Source organism: Phocoena phocoena, chromosome 3 (genome assembly GCF_963924675.1).
Source record: "Phocoena phocoena chromosome 3, mPhoPho1.1, whole genome shotgun sequence".
Classification (NCBI taxonomy): domain Eukaryota; kingdom Metazoa; phylum Chordata; class Mammalia; order Artiodactyla; family Phocoenidae; genus Phocoena; species Phocoena phocoena.
The window spans coordinates 28,850,908-28,866,233 of NC_089221.1; the positions used below are offsets into that span (position 1 = coordinate 28,850,908).

Below are 15,326 nucleotides of genomic sequence, written 5' to 3' on the forward strand. Positions count from 1 at the left end.
CTAAGATTCAGGAACTTCTTCATCAGGACAGCAGTAATATTCCACAAAACATATTTGTCCATCTTCATTTCTAATCATATACTGTAATGAGAGGAATCCTCGGTTATCTGTTCGAATAGATACCTTACAAGATAGGACTAATGCCTTTGTAGAGGGTTTCAGTAAAGAAATCTTGTATCTGTAGAAAAATAAATAAAAAGCTGTTATTTGGACACACTTAAAGCAGTGCTCATAATTCCAAGTAAAGGACAAAAATTAGCCAAGAACTACCAAGTAGCAAATATAAGAATAAAATCAAATACTTGTCCAATTTGCTAGTATTTTCTCTTCATTTAAAAAATTTCATCCACTATTGCAATCCAAAATCCCCAAGTAAACCCAGCAACCTACTATTTGTTTTTCTTAATGCTATACTTTTATCTACACATTGAAAGTTTTAAAAAATTTATTTAATAGAAATGTGGTATTTAACCTCACCTTCATCACCAATGGCAACCTCTATATTAAGAACTGACCTGTTGACCTGGGTCTGATTACAGTGAAATGATTCCATCAAATCAGAATCTTTGGGATAGTCAAGGTGGGAGCTTCCTGCATTCCCAAAAGTAGATAACCTATAGTAGAAAATGAGCAACTCATTTATTCATTGGTCCAACAATAAGCCACATTAGGATCCAAATAAGAAAACACTCCCTTAAGAAGCTTAAGAGCTTCCCTTAAGAAGCTCTCCCTTAAGAGCCAATTCTGGTGAGTGAAACAGGTATGTAAACACCTGGTGACAAGACACTATAACAAGTACATAATAAAGATTCCTGTAGGATGCTGTGGGAGTACAGGAGAGCTAGCCACTAATTAATGGCTTTGAAAAAAGCCAGTCACAAAAGGAATCCATAGGGGTTTGCCTTAATTTCATTACCTGAATTCTACTCTGATATTGTCCTTTCCTCCTCCTGAAATCAGAACCATATAACAGGAGAGAGCTGAGGAGTGACAGAAGACGCTGATCTTCATCAGCTGCAAGCCTGGGGTCCTGTTCCCTGTCTCTACTGCCCCACCAAGCAATTAGGGCTTTTCTGTATCCCAGACTGTTCTTCAGGCTGTTTTATGGTTTTCTTTGCTTGGTAGTATCAGCAGTTTGTAGACAATTTATGAATGTTTATATGTTTACTTAATCTGCATGAACTTACTGATCATTTTCTTTGGGGTTAACATGTGGGTGAGCACTATATGAGCACAGCGATAAAGACCTAGGTGCTGGCTTTCCCCAGGATCCACCTTTTCTCTCTTCTAACGTCACCTCTTTCTCTCAGCTATGTTGTCCATGCCCAGCCATGCTGATGGCTCCCAAATCTAAATTTCCAGTCTAGACTGATCTCCTGAGCTCTAGATCTATATATCCAACTACTCCCTAGTGTCACAGGCTCCTCAAGTTCAATGTATAAAAAAAAAAAAAATTTCAACTTCCAGTTCCCCACCATCAAATAATTTCCTATATGGGAGATGAAAGATATCATGATCCATCTAGTTACTCATGTTGAGAGATCATTTAGATGGGGAGCCTCTGGAATACTCTGTTTAAGTGCCTGGAATTTTAATTCATATCACTGCTTAAGTAGGGTTCCACTGATTTCCATTTTGATTAACATTTTAACCAATCTTGAGCCAAATTTTTAACTGCCTAACCTATGAGAAAGGCCTGCAGTTCTTCTAAAGTAGATACAAAAAGAACAATTACACCTCTCATACTATATGTATTTAACTCCTTTACTCTTTAATATTCTGAAATATTTCAAAAGAGAAAACATTTAAATTCTCTCTCTAAATTGATTCTAATCATGAAAAGAGTTTTGCCATTTCATAATTTGTTGGGTCAAAACATGGGAAGCAGCTTGATAGTTTGTGACACTGTATTCCTGATGAAAATTGCCCTCTCTTAGGAAGCTCACCTTGACCATTCCTGCCTAAGTGCTGGTTCCCTAAGTATTTATTATTTTGGAACTTAATGGCATGTAATTTTGTTCCCTCTGAGCTGTTTTACATATATCCTTGTCACCTTGATTTTAAGCTGTTCCTTCCTGTAGTGCTTAATAAGGCAAATATGCACACAGTAGGTGATCAATAGATACTTAGTGAATGAACCATGTATAGAAAACACCTATTTCCTTTTGCATCCTGTACTAACTTGAAAGGAAAGAAAAAGAGATGCCGTATACTACAAACACCTTTTCCAAAAGTTTAAGCCCAATTTTCCTCACGATGCAACCTATCTACAACACTTAAGTAGTACAGCAATGAAAAGACCACTAGGTTATGAACTAGGAGACTGGACTACTCTTCTAGAAACCAACACTACCTATGAAGCTTTAAATAGTGAGTTAATCTTCCTGGGTCTTCCTAGTGTCTTGACCTAAAAAAGTATGAAGTAAGAGTAAAAGCTCTCTAAAGTTCTGAAAATTCTAGTAACCTGGATAATAAAAATTCTGCATCCTAAGCAAATGTGTAAGTAGGGAGATGGAGTAAACTACGTTAACTATAACTGTACTGCTTTCAAGTACCTGAAATAAGGTTTATCTGGAGACATCGTGATCTGTAGGACCTCACTTGTCATATCCAATTCGGAAAATGCTTCACGGAGTCCCTCTGACTGCAGAATAATTTTATTAATGACATTGGTGCTGCAGAAATCAAAATCCAGAGTCTCCTCGGGCTCCTGAGTGTTGATTTTACAGACTGTCACCACTCCTCCTTCTTCCAGAAATAGCATCAAAGGGTAACCATAACCTTGGTAACACATCCTGAGTGCAGTTAAAGTCCCTGCAATGGAAACAAATCATACTTGGGGCTTAGCTTTTTAGCTCTGGGTTCAGCTTCTACTCAAATGATGCCTAAAACTCCTCAAGAATATCTTATCCTGTCCATTTCTAGCATATATGTATGTATATCCTTATAAGAGGGGCTCACATCTTCCCTGATGATAGCTGTCTACTGTAGACAATTCCAAAAATAACTGTAAAAAATTAGGAACAAAACGTAATGTAACTCTTTGAAATCATTTTCCAGGTTGCCAAAAAACACCTCAGAAATAGTTGATTATATATATACAACTTCAGGATGGAGAATCTATATGGTCCAATACTTCATGTAATAACTGTTGTGGAATAGGCTATGCTATTAGTGAACGTTCAATTCAACGATGGATTGCTCTGATATTGTCTTACTATAACATCAGTGTATTCACTGTGATAAGGACCCTTCCAACCTTTTCTATTGGGAGATAGTCTTTACATTTCCTCAAATTTTAAGGTCTAATTGGGAGAAAAAGGATGGTTACTGGTGGCTAGGGTTTTACCTCTGCAAACCAGTAGAGAGGAGGAGGAATATGACAGGACACTCTAGTTCCTTTTCCTTACTGGGTGGAGAACTGGGTGAGGAATGGGGGAAGGCAGATGCTTTGATGGAAAACTAGCTGGGGAATACTGCATTAGAAAATATAATTTTAACCAATTCCAATAATAATGGAATTGTCATTACAAAATTAAAATATATTTTCTAGAGGACCATAACTGAATTTTCCCTAGCAAATATCCAGATTCCTTTCCTATGAAATAAAAAATCATTCTTCTAGGGATTCCTTTGTTGTTTTATATCTAGAGCAACCAAATTCACTAGTCCTAAAAATATATAAATATTTTAAAGGAAAGCATTTAAGAAAATAAACATAATTTATAAACAGGGATTAAAGAAAAAAGCAAACAAATTTCGAACACAGTAAACTGGGAGTCAGGACAATTGGTATCTATTTTTTCTGCCACTAACTGTAATTCTAGACAAGTTAGAAAAAAGAATTAAAACATATTTCTCAATGTTAAAGATACTTAAGACATGTTCAAAGTCTTCTTTTGATTAGTTCAAATTTAAAATCCTAAAATCTTCATAAATTAAAAAAAAGATGAATGTAAATACTTTTGCAAATATGAAAAGAACCGTAAGCATACTTTCTATTAACACTGTGAAAAATCAGAATCCATGATTGTGGCAAATGAAAAATAAATTGGCAATTAATTTTCTAAACAAATGTTTATATTACTTATATTCTAATAACTTTGCCTGTTTTTCTGAGCATTCTATATAATTCTTTTATGTTGTTATAATGATAATAAAATAGTTCACCTGGCATAGGGCTTGATCCAAAAATAGATAAACAGTCTAAAAGGATGTTTAAATTAATTCGAAAAGTAACAGACTCTTCTTGAACTCTAAACTCTTGAAATATTCCAGCCTATGAAAAAAAGTAAATGTGAAAATGTATATATATTAAAGAATGAAAACTCACATATAAGGTTCTAGATTTCACTTTATATGTTTCTAAAATAACAATACTGTGCTAACCCCATGAAAATAATTGCTGATTATCAATCAAAACATCTTAAACTTTTTCAATTGTGATCCATTAGAATACTGCTACTCAACAGTTGAAGGTGTAACTGATTTCAGTCCCGTGCGAAACTTTATGAAAGGTCCTTCATCTAGCTTCTTGGAGCTAAACTATCCTCCACATGACTCTCCCTTGTCTCCATTTTGTGCCCATCAGTTTGGCGAAGGTCATTTGGAAAACAGCCAATTAGACACCGCATGAGTCATACTGGTTTTCAATTTCTTTTGAGGACAGGAACCATGTCTTATTTATTCCTCTGTACCTGAGGTCATACTGTGCACTTAGGTGTTGTAAAAAAAACGCTGAATTAAATCTGAAATCCTATCTGAACCATAAAATATTACTTTGTAAGAACAAATAGATTATAACCACTACAAGGAAAAAAATTAATAATAGGAAGGTAGTGCAAAAGAGCATATACTATGGAAACGAATGTTCTGGGTTCTCATCCCAACTATGCCACTTGCCAGCTGCAGGACTGTTGGCAGCATATAAAACACTCAGAAAAGTGCTCGCCTATAGTTTAGCTTAATATATTTCAGACATTATTATTATTAACCATTATCTCTGTAAAACACGATGGGGAAAGAATTTGTTACCAGAAGAGAAAAATAATTCAAATAATGATATTTTGTTCTCTAACTGAAATGATGTCTATTAAGACCCTCGGAATTCATTGAGCTGGGTGAAGAATATCATATGTCACAGGCTTAAAGGTGCCTACTTCCATACCTGAATAAAAGCATTTGCTTGCACACACTTTGCGTTTTCCACTGTAACCTTGATTCCATTTTTAGTAGCGAAACACGTGGCATGTTCTCGGAAATGAATGGCCTTCAAGATAGTGGAGAGATTCCTGACGTTGTCAAGGCTAGCCACTAAGCTGTAATCATTCTCATCTGGGATCTGCTGGGTTAGGAGGGGCATGGTCCACGACGCATTCGGCCCCGAGGGATGCTCCAGGTACCAACACCCGCTCCCGCGGGGTCACGAAACACCTGATGAGATGCGACAGATAAAACTCCGCGTCAGTGCTGACGAGGCCCGCGATTTCAACCGGCGCTGAGCCGAGTGCAAGAGGTCTAGACGTTGAACTCGGCGGAGCAGGGATTGAACCCCACCTCTCTGCCACTTAACTGTTTCTAACTTGGGGGGAAATTACTGTCTGTAAGCTACGGTTTCGTCGTCCTTACTAAGGAGACAGTAACACACGAAAAGTTACGAAGGATAAAAATAGGCCAACTAACACGGTCATTCGGGGCCAGCTTCAACCAAACTGGGGCTACGTATCCCCAGGGTCGGTTTTGAGGTGTCCCGCACCTCCAACCTTACTCCTAACAGAACAGGCGATAGAGGGGCGGGCTTGAGTCCTCGGAAGGTCCTCGAAGAGTTCTAGACAGCGCGGCTCACCAGCCCACGGCACCCGCTTACTAATCTCGGGATCCCGAGCACCCAAACCTTACCTTTGCGCCGAGCCAGGACGCAGCTCGCGGAAAACTGGGGAAGAAGTGGAGAGGCTCCCGCCACTCGTTTCAGATGGCTCGGCCAGCTCGGCCACCGTCACCACAGAGATATACGAGGCCTAGAGAGCCGAGCGAGCCGTACCATAGAGACGGGAAGGAGGCACCATAGAGCAGGAGGAGGACTGCCGAGGCCGAGCCTCGGGACCATAGAGATGGGAAAGCGGAGCGAGCGGCCGAGCCGGAAGGAAGGCCCAGAGTGAAGGCGGGGAGCAAGATGGCGGTGGCCAAGAGGAAACGGCGTGGAGGTCCGGCGTTTCAGGCGAAAAAGCTAAAAAGAAACGAAAAAGATGCTAAGGCGCCTGCTAAGCCGAGCGACGTAGCAGAGGAGGCGGCGGAGGAAGAGAGAGACCGTATCCCAGGCCCGGTTTGCAAGGTAGGGGAGGCTCTACGGCCGTGGATTCACGCGCCTTCGCTGGGGCTGGTTACCACATGATGGCTCTGCGGGTTTCCGAGTTGCAGGGGTGTTTCGGGAGCTCGGTCCCATGTGTCCCGGCGGGACCCCCTACAGCGTTTACATTTAACCCTCGTGCACGTGGTTGCAGTCTTGGAGGCTGCGGGCTGAGCAACAGGGCCGACTTCTGAGCTCTTACCCGGCTCACAGGAAGCGACTTACGGGGACTCAGTTACAGTGTTTGGTCTTCCAGTTACTCCATTTTTTGTTGTCGTTGAAGGATAGTACTTTTTCCCCAAAGTTTTTCCTCGCTCTCGAGTATGTCCTTTCCAGTGATGAATTCCAGTGAATACCTTCCAGAATTCCACATTCTGCCATATTGAGCTGCGGTCAGTTAGGGATCCTGAAGCTTGTTATGTGGTCGTTTAAAAGTTGCTCTCCTTTGGGATTATGATTTTGACTTGTTTGATCTTTAACTCTAAAGGGGTAACGAAAACTGGAGTAGATAGTATGACCTTTACGTATATTCGACAAAGTTTTAACGTGGCAGGCACGTAAGAAGTTAGGTTTCCCCTGCTTTGGGATTGCAAAGCTAGAACATGACCACTTCCTCCTAACATGTTGGAGTTTAGAAGAAAACTAAGAACTCATATGAGTTGATGTTTTTTATTCAAAAGAAGGTGAACACAAGTTGTTGGACTTAACTTTCAGTCAACTGAGAGCTCCGTAAGCTATATCAGATACTGTGGAGACAAGAATTGTGTTTGATTTATTAATTTCTGTCACCCCCGCTCCCAAACTTAGCGTAAACGTCTGTCTACCACGTAGTGAGTGATAGGTCAATGACCCTTTGTGGTGGAGCGGCAAACACTGGGAAAGGAGTTAGATTTTAGTTAATGAAAGATGAGCTTGAATTCTAGCTGTGATATTAATTATCAGGGATGTTTCGAACTCTTCACTCACCTGTAAATTAAGAGCAAGAAAATGTGATTTACTTTTTGTGAAGAATAAGCTGAACTTGTAGATTTTCTGTAAATGTTAGTGTTCTCACTTTTCCCTTTAAGAGCTAGAAAGAAATATGATAGTAGCTATGATCTGAGTCACAATATAAAAAATATTACTAAAGTGCAAGAGATAAAGGTTATTTTAGGATAACCAGGTAAGGGATCATGAAGGATTTAGCCTTTGAGCCGGATCCCAAGGTAAGGGCAAAATTCTGATATTCAAAAATGAGAGGGAACAATATAAGAGGGAGAGAGCGAGAGAGAGGAAAAAACTAATCAAAGGTGTTGAAGTGGACGAAATGCTGACAGTTTAAAAAGTACAGCCAAATTGGCTAAAGTATAGGGTTTATTTGGGGCAATAGTGAAGTAGAAATATAGGTGTATTTTAGAATCCAGTGTTAAAGCTGTATTATTTTGGACTTTGTTTAGAAAACCCTGGAAGTTAAAGATGTGATTGGAGCATGTAGGCGGTAGCCTGCCTTGTCTGTTGGAGGAGCTTCTGGCTGGAAAGACCAGCATTTAGAAGGTTTGCAATTGATATGAGATTAAGAATCTGAAGCTTGAAAGCAGTATCACTAGGAGAGGACTAAGTTGTTGCAAAGAGAGATTGATAGCATTTACTAGTGCTTATGATATGAGAGAACAAGGGCAAATGGAAGAGTCATAGTGTGGGGGACTGAAATGATGGTGACATCATCAGAAAAATAAATAGCAAAGAAATTTACCGGATTTTAAGGGTTGGCATTCTAGAGTTGAATTTGAGGTAAGCCAAATACTTGGATTATTAGGGCTAGAAAGAGTTCCTTACCTTTCTGTAGTTAGTTGACAATCAAAGCTGTGAGAATGATTATGAGAACTCTGTCCTGGAGAGATCAGAAATAAAAAAGAGGGCTAAGAAAGGATCTTTAGAGTCAGGAGGAGGAATTGGAGAGATTGAAGAAAAAAAACAAAAAGAAGGGAAGCCAAGGAGATTTCTGGGTAGCAGCTGGGGTCAGTGAGTGCTACAGAGATATTGAATTAAAGGTCAAGGTCAGGATTGTTTGGCTTGCTACTTGGAAGCTTTATCTGTAAACAAACAAACAAGGTAGACCCATTATGAACTGTTAAAGTTCATCTCACTTTTTTTTCTTTAGGGCAAGTGGAAAAATAAGGAACGGATTCTCATCTTTTCTTCTAGAGGAATAAATTTCAGAACAAGACATTTAATGCAAGACTTGAGAATGTTGATGCCTCATTCTAAAGCAGGTACCTTTATATCATATACTTTAAAATGTTGTATTTGTAAACTTGCCTGTTGATATGTTTTCACTTTGAGTCACACTTTGTTCGTTCAGCATGTCAGGTAAAGAACCATGACTTCTCAGAAGTGTATCTGTTCAGTGCCAGGATTTTTCCAATTAATATTTTGTTAGAAATTCTTTGCAAAATTCATTAAACATTCTCTTTCCTTTCTTAAACAGATGGCAACTAGCAAAACATTTCTTAAAGGTCCAGGAATGCCTTCAGTGTAATGTTCTCAGAGGTCATGAGCTGGTTTGTCCTTCTAAATGATTTGGGACTGCCATGTATTGCTTTCTGTATTTAAAAAAACTTTTTATTAAAAAACTTAATGGGCCAGGAGTAGGATTTCAAGCACCTTCAAGTTGGGACTCCGTCTGCTCCTAAGTGCCAAGCTTTTCTTTTTAGTAATGGGGTATCTTACAGGCAAGTGAAGAACATCTAGTTTGGGGTTTATAACTGTGACAGCGCCCTCATGCAGATGTTTTTGTGCCTGTGTTGGGAGGTGCTTTTGGTTTTAATTCTAGGTAATAACTTAGTTCTTTAGACCGGTGTTTCTCAAACTGAGGTCTGCTGTTACATCTTCAGGTCTCTGAAACTAATGAGAGAATTTTAATTTATGAGCTCTAAATGTGGTTTGTGAGAATTTTCCCATTTTTGAAAGGGGTTCATAGAATTCAGGCATACCTCTTTTTATTGCACTTCGCTTTATTGCAATTTTTTCCCCCATTTGAAGGTTTGTGGCAACCCTGCGTCGAGCGAGTTTCTTGGTGCCATTTTTTCAGTGGCATTTATTTGCTAACTTTGTGTCTGTGTCACATTTTGGTAATTCTTGGAATATTTCAAACTTCTTCATTGTTAGCATTTTTTAGCACTAAAATATTTTTAAATTAAGGTATGTACATTGTTTTTTTAGACATAATGCTATTGTACACTTAACAGACTACAGTATGGTATAAACGTAACATTTATATGCACTGGGAAACCAAAAAAATTTGTGTGACTCGCTTTATTGCGATATTCGCTTTGTTACGGTAGTCTGGAACTGAACCAGCAGCATCTCTGAGGTATGTCTGTACACAAGTAAGAGACACTGCTTAGAGCTTTATAATTCTTGAGGACTATTTTTAATCACTCATGTTTACATTTCAAAAGAACAAGATTTTTAAAGAGGTCATGCGTTTTCAGGTCTAATCATTTTGAAGATTAATAAAATCTCATTTAAACTGAAGATTATAAAAATACTTAATATTTAATTTCCTAGAAAGTGATTTGATTGAAGTAGCTTTGAAATTTTTTGTTTACTTAACCTTTTTTTCTTTTTATAGATACTAAAATGGATCGTAAAGATAAGTTGTTTGTGATTAACGAGGTAATTTTAGAAATTAATTAAAGTAAAATATTCTAGCAACATTGTATTTAGGAACACAATATTTGGAACACTAGAAATAGTTCATTTAGAAAATAAGTCAGTTATTCAGTGACTTTTAAGTTGTTTTGTATAAGATATGCAAATTTTATGAACTTTATCTGCCTTTTAAATTTTTATAGTGCTCATTGTCTATTTCACACAGTTTAGTGCTTCAGTATATAATTTCTTGATCATTCTTATATTTGTCTTCTCTCAACAAGCATACTGAAATCTCCTGAGGACAAGGATTAAATCATTCTTTTTTCTTCTCATTATGTCTAGTACAGTGCTAAATTCATAGTAGGTACTCATAAAAGTTATCAACGTAAATAAAAAGTCCATTAAATACTTTTTAAAACTCATTGAAAAGTATTTTGCCAGTTTTAAAAGCGGTGCATGTGATATTTGCTCTTAAGATATTACAAACTAGTAATATGTTAAATTTTCAAAGTATTGTTGAAGAGTAAACTTGCGTTTTTAGAGCAGATTTTCTTTTAAAACTTAGAATTGTTTTAAGATAATTCTCTTTAGCTATTAGAAATGCCTCTGTTATTTATTTAGCACACATTTTTGAAGTGCTGCTCTATCATGGCATTATAGAAACAGTGTTTAAAAAAACGCCCCTATCATCATGGAGCTTACATTCTAATGGGGGAGACAGGCCGTAAACAAGTAGTATAATTTCAAGTGAAGATAGGAGAAATAAACAGGATATGGGTTGCCAGCAGCTAAAGCTCACAACTTAGTGTGTAGATGTGTTTATTGTAAGACCAGTAAGGAACAAAAGCATTGGACTGAAGAATTCTTTAAGCCTCAGGTAGTGTATATGTATTAGTTTATGAACACTACAGTAATATAGGACTTCATTCCTTTTGTATATTTCTCAATTGTGACTTTGTAAATCTCTAAGATGTTGAAGTTTAATTCAGCTTGAAATGGGTTTTGTATACTTGCCTTTCACCAGCTCCTTAGTGATTTTACAGAACCAAATCACAGAATGGTAGTACAGATGAGGAAGAAAAAACAAATTTCTTGAGCTTAAAATTGAAAAGCTAGAGAGTTAAAGATCAAAGTAACCATTATAAAGGATGTTTTTGGTTCTGTAAGGATTGTATTTTTCTACAGTTGGTGAGGCTAATTGTAATGTGCTTTATCCCTGGGGCATTTGTTTTAAATCTTTGTAGTTTGTACACAGGACCATGGTCAGAAGAAGAGGTTCCCCAAGGGAGGCCAGTAAAAATGCTAGGCCAGAAAGAGTAGCTGCTTCCACCAAAGAGGTGGGCAGAGCACAGTTTACCTTGGACAGAACACCTAAGAGGAACTTTAAACGTTTCCATGAATAAATTTACCTTGATTTAGACCTTTGTAGCCTGTTAACCTGCTTAAGTATTTTTGAAGGCATCTAAATATTCATTGCATTGAATTACTTTAGCTCTTATTTTTATTATCCACTTCAATTTTCTATACTTTGCTCCGTTTAGGTTTGTGAAATGAAAAACTGCAATAAATGTATCTATTTTGAAGCTAAGAAAAAACAAGATCTCTATATGTGGTAAGAGAATGTATTAAATAAGATTAGAGAATATGTGAATATTATTAGCACATTATGGTGTCTTTTAAACTGAATTGGTAGTAAGCTTTTACTACGTTCTAAATTTTAATTAGTTGAAAAAGCTTTTATAATTTTTAGGCTTTCAAATTCACCTCATGGACCATCTGCTAAATTCCTTGTTCAAAATAGTAAGTTGACTCAATTTAAGTTTTTGTGAGAAAATTGAAAATAATCTTTTGGGATAATCGTGCCAAAGTTATAACTATTTTTGTTGCTGTTGTAATTTTTCTAGTTCATACCCTAGCTGAGCTAAAGATGACTGGAAACTGTTTGAAAGGTTCTCGGCCCCTCTTGTCTTTTGATCCTGTAAGTTTCTCATTTAGTGTATGAGGTCTAATTTTCTTACTGTGCATGGTTGTTTTTTGGTGGATATAGTTGTATAATTCAGTTTAGTTAATATAAAAACACAAACAATTTTAAACAAAACTAATGTCAAGTAATATGTTCACTCTATTTTTATAGGCTTTTGATGAATTACCACATTTTGCTTTGTTAAAAGAACTCTTAATTCAGGTAACTATCTTTACTAGAAACTATTTTTAGTAAAATATTCTAAATGAGTGTCTTCCTTTTAACTTAGCTATCTGAAGCACACATGGTATGTCATAGAATACAGAACTAATGTGTCCTTTTTCCCACTAGATCTTTAGTACACCACGGTATCATCCCAAAAGTCAACCATTTGTGGACCATGTGTTTACGTTCACTATTTTGGATAATAGGATATGGTTTCGGAACTTTCAGGTTAGCTTTAATTAACTTTTAATTATACTTTGAAATAAATTAGGATATATTGTTTTTATAGACATGGAAAATGCAAATGATAAATTACTTTCTTTTCATTTACATCGCTTTCTTTTCCCCACAGACTTGTAGTAAATAACCTTTATCTCATAACTTAGGTTCATGGCTATCAGCTAATATGGTGTATGGATTTTTTTTAGGTTCATGGCTATCAGCTAATATGGTGTATGGATTTTCTAACAAGCCACTATATATTGAGTAAAATATAAGTTTCTCTTCCAAGACGTTAGAATCTACCAGGGGTGAGGTGGGGTTTAAGACTTTGAAAAACATAACCCCTGTAGAAAGCATTCAATGAGAACTGTTAGATGAGTCATACAATGATTCATCCAGGAGGAGAGGTGATTCTGGGAATCTGGAGAGGTGGAAGGGAGCAGCAAGGCAAAATTTCAGACAGCTTGTGAAGGAAACTGGGCTCCTTTCTGCATGTTGTTGTTATATTGGGTACTTTGCAATGTGAGTTAAACATATCCCCTTCTTAACCCCTGAGGGCAGGCATACCTTAACCAACTATAGTAATATTTGTAGTTCAGAAGTTGTCTCTTAATTCCAGTCAGTAACCATTCAAAAATAAATTCTGCCAACGTCTTTTTATCTACCTTTTAATCTAATTTGAATTCAATTTATAAAAACAATTTAGGGGTTGATTTAAATTTTGAAAGGGTGCCCCATAGGGTGCTTTAATCCATTTTGTTATCATGGTTGCAGGTTTTTTTAATTTTTTATTTATTTTTTTTGCGGTACGCGGGCTCTCACTGTTGTGGCCTCTCCCGTTGCGGAGCACAGGCTCCGGACGCGCAGGCTCAGCAGCCATGGCTCATGGTCCCGGTCGCTTCGCGGCATGTGGGATCCTCCCAGACCGGGGCACGAACCCGTGTCCCCTGCATCGGCAGGCGGACCCTCAACCACTGTGTCACCAGGGAAGCCCATGGTTGCAGTTTTAAATACTCATTTAACCACAATTTTTCAAGAAGACTTGCATTGTGAGAAGCAAGATACAGACCAAATTGAAGTGACTCAATTTTAAAAACACACTGAAAAAGCATTTATATTTTCCTATGACAACTACCTGTAACCAGTAATGTATTTCAGAAAGTATTGATGATTTGGCACTTGCCAAGTTTCATTTCCACCTTAACTTCATTGGTTATCAGTTCTTTTAGGCACATTTGTAATGAGGATATAGCCTGTATACATTTTAGGAGTAGTATATCCAAACCAAAATGAAATGTTTCCTTTTTATTAAAGATCATAGAAGAAGATGCTGCTCTTGTAGAAATAGGACCCCGTTTTGTCTTAAATCTCATAAAGATTTTCCAGGGAAGTTTTGGAGGACCAACTTTGTATGAAAATCCTCACTACCAGTCACCAAACATGGTAAGCTGTTTTTGTTCAGTGGTCCTTTATGTCCCAGAACTCTTGGGCCAAAATAATTCTGTCAAGTAACTGTTGTGTTAACTGTGAAACTGAATTTGGTTTTTGCTGCGTACAGTCTTACAAATTGCTTTTTTTTTTTTTTTTTGATGACACAGGGTGAAGGGAAGTAGGGTTCATAAGTTAATGTCTTTGCCGTATATAAAGTGTTTATTTTTATTTCAAAAGCACCTTTAATATTTTTTTGTTTCTAGCATCGGCGTGTCATAAGATCCATCACAGCTGCAAAATACAGAGAGAAACAGCAAGTGAAAGACGTGCAGAAGCTGAGAAAGAAAGAACCAAAGACTATTCTTCCCCATGATCCCACTGCAGATGTTTTTGTTATACCAGCTGAGGAAAAGCCGATAGAAATACAGTGGGTAAAACCAGAGCCAAAAGTCGATTTGAAAGCAAGAAAGAAAAGGATTTATAAAAGGCAAAGGAAAATGAAACAGAAGATGAACAGTGGGAATGCAAAATGAATCAATGGATAACTAATTTGTTCTCATTTGTTTTATATTTATTTTATGTTCAATGTGTAAAAATACTTTTATTATTCGGGCCAACCCTATATCTAATTAGTGTGACATTTAAAAGAGAAAAATTAAGATTTTGTGGCTTTGGCGGGGGCGGGTCCTATTTTTTTCTAAATAAAATATCACCAGAACTCATCACTTAATTTCTGTTTTTCTTTTCAAAGCTTGTTTGTATTATTAAAAACTTAGCACAATTAAGGTTTAGGCCTGCTCTATTGGATTAAAATTTTGAGTTTAGCAAAGCTGAAATTCAAACAGATTTATTGGATCATTATTACATGTAAAAGAGCATTAGGCACTTTGAGAGCATAGTTTCAGATGGTAAAGTTGGGGTAGACTGCTAGAAGGGAAAACATCTTACTGAGGTTTGAGTCCCTGAGTCACAAATCAGTGAGGCCCCAGAAAAGCCAACCTCTCATCTTGTTTTCTTACCTTGAAAATGTATGCTAAAAATACTTAGGTTTTGGGCTTCCCTGGTGGTGCAGTGGTTGAGGGTCCGCCTGCCGAGGCAGGGGGCACGGGTTCGTGCCCCAGTCCGGGAAGATCCCACATGCTGCGGAGCGGCTGGGCCTGTGAGCAATGGCTGCTGAGCCTGCGCGTCCGGAGCCTGTGCTCCGCAACGGGAGAGGCCACAGCAGTGAGAGGCCCGCGTACCGCAAAAAAAAAAAAAAAAAAAACACAAAGGTTTTGCAAATCAAATGAGTTTATATGTGTTGAAAGCTTTTTGTAGATTACAAATTTAATTTAGAAGCAGTGCCTGTAAATTACTTATCAAGTTAACAGTAAAAGAAAGAAAAACAGGACAGTTGTTAAGAGGGCACCAGAAGATTTGAATTTCTCCTGTTAAGAAAGAACTTTACTTGAAGTAAAGAGAGCACTGGCCTTACTACCCTGGAAGTCGATTAGTAATGGAAAG

The 15,326-nt window shown here is 37.5% G+C and overlaps 2 protein-coding genes across 2 annotated transcripts; one reads left to right on the top strand and one right to left on the bottom strand.

Annotated features, from left to right (window-relative positions):
* RAD1 (RAD1 checkpoint DNA exonuclease) lies at positions 1–5,362 on the bottom strand. The gene is made up of 5 exons (XM_065875236.1): positions 5,168–5,362; positions 4,171–4,279; positions 2,556–2,814; positions 516–614; positions 1–178 (listed from the first exon to the last, which is right to left on the bottom strand). Exons 1-5 carry the CDS (start codon positions 5,360–5,362, stop codon positions 1–3), a joined length of 840 nt encoding a protein of 279 aa, XP_065731308.1.
* Positions 5,363–6,139: 777 nt separating this feature from the next.
* BRIX1 (biogenesis of ribosomes BRX1) lies at positions 6,140–14,548 on the top strand. The gene is made up of 10 exons (XM_065874142.1): positions 6,140–6,331; positions 8,487–8,598; positions 9,960–10,003; positions 11,524–11,594; positions 11,733–11,782; positions 11,887–11,960; positions 12,117–12,167; positions 12,297–12,398; positions 13,707–13,835; positions 14,087–14,548. The coding sequence occupies exons 1-10, from the start codon at positions 6,173–6,175 to the stop codon at positions 14,354–14,356; spliced, it is 1,062 nt and encodes a 353-aa protein (XP_065730214.1). The 5' UTR covers positions 6,140–6,172; the 3' UTR covers positions 14,357–14,548.
* The last annotated feature ends 778 nt before the right edge of the window (positions 14,549–15,326 follow it).

Bases quoted from the DNA above. Each gene is read 5' to 3' on its own strand.
- RAD1 (XM_065875236.1), bottom strand. From the start codon at position 5,362: ATGCCCCTCCTAACCCAGCAGATCCCAGATGAGAATGATTACAGCTTA. The intron at 615-2,555 runs GTACTTGAAAGC...TTTCTACTATAG, and splicing joins CCAGATAAACCTTATTTCAG to GTTATCTACTTTTGGGAATG. The intron at 179-515 runs GTCAGTTCTTAA...ATTTTTCTACAG, and splicing joins AATCAGACCCAGGTCAACAG to ATACAAGATTTCTTTACTGA.
- BRIX1 (XM_065874142.1), top strand. From the start codon at position 6,173: ATGGCGGTGGCCAAGAGGAAACGGCGTGGAGGTCCGGCGTTTCAGGCG. The intron at 11,595-11,732 runs GTAAGAGAATGT...TATAATTTTTAG, and splicing joins AAACAAGATCTCTATATGTG to GCTTTCAAATTCACCTCATG. The intron at 12,168-12,296 runs GTAACTATCTTT...TTTTCCCACTAG, and splicing joins TAAAAGAACTCTTAATTCAG to ATCTTTAGTACACCACGGTA.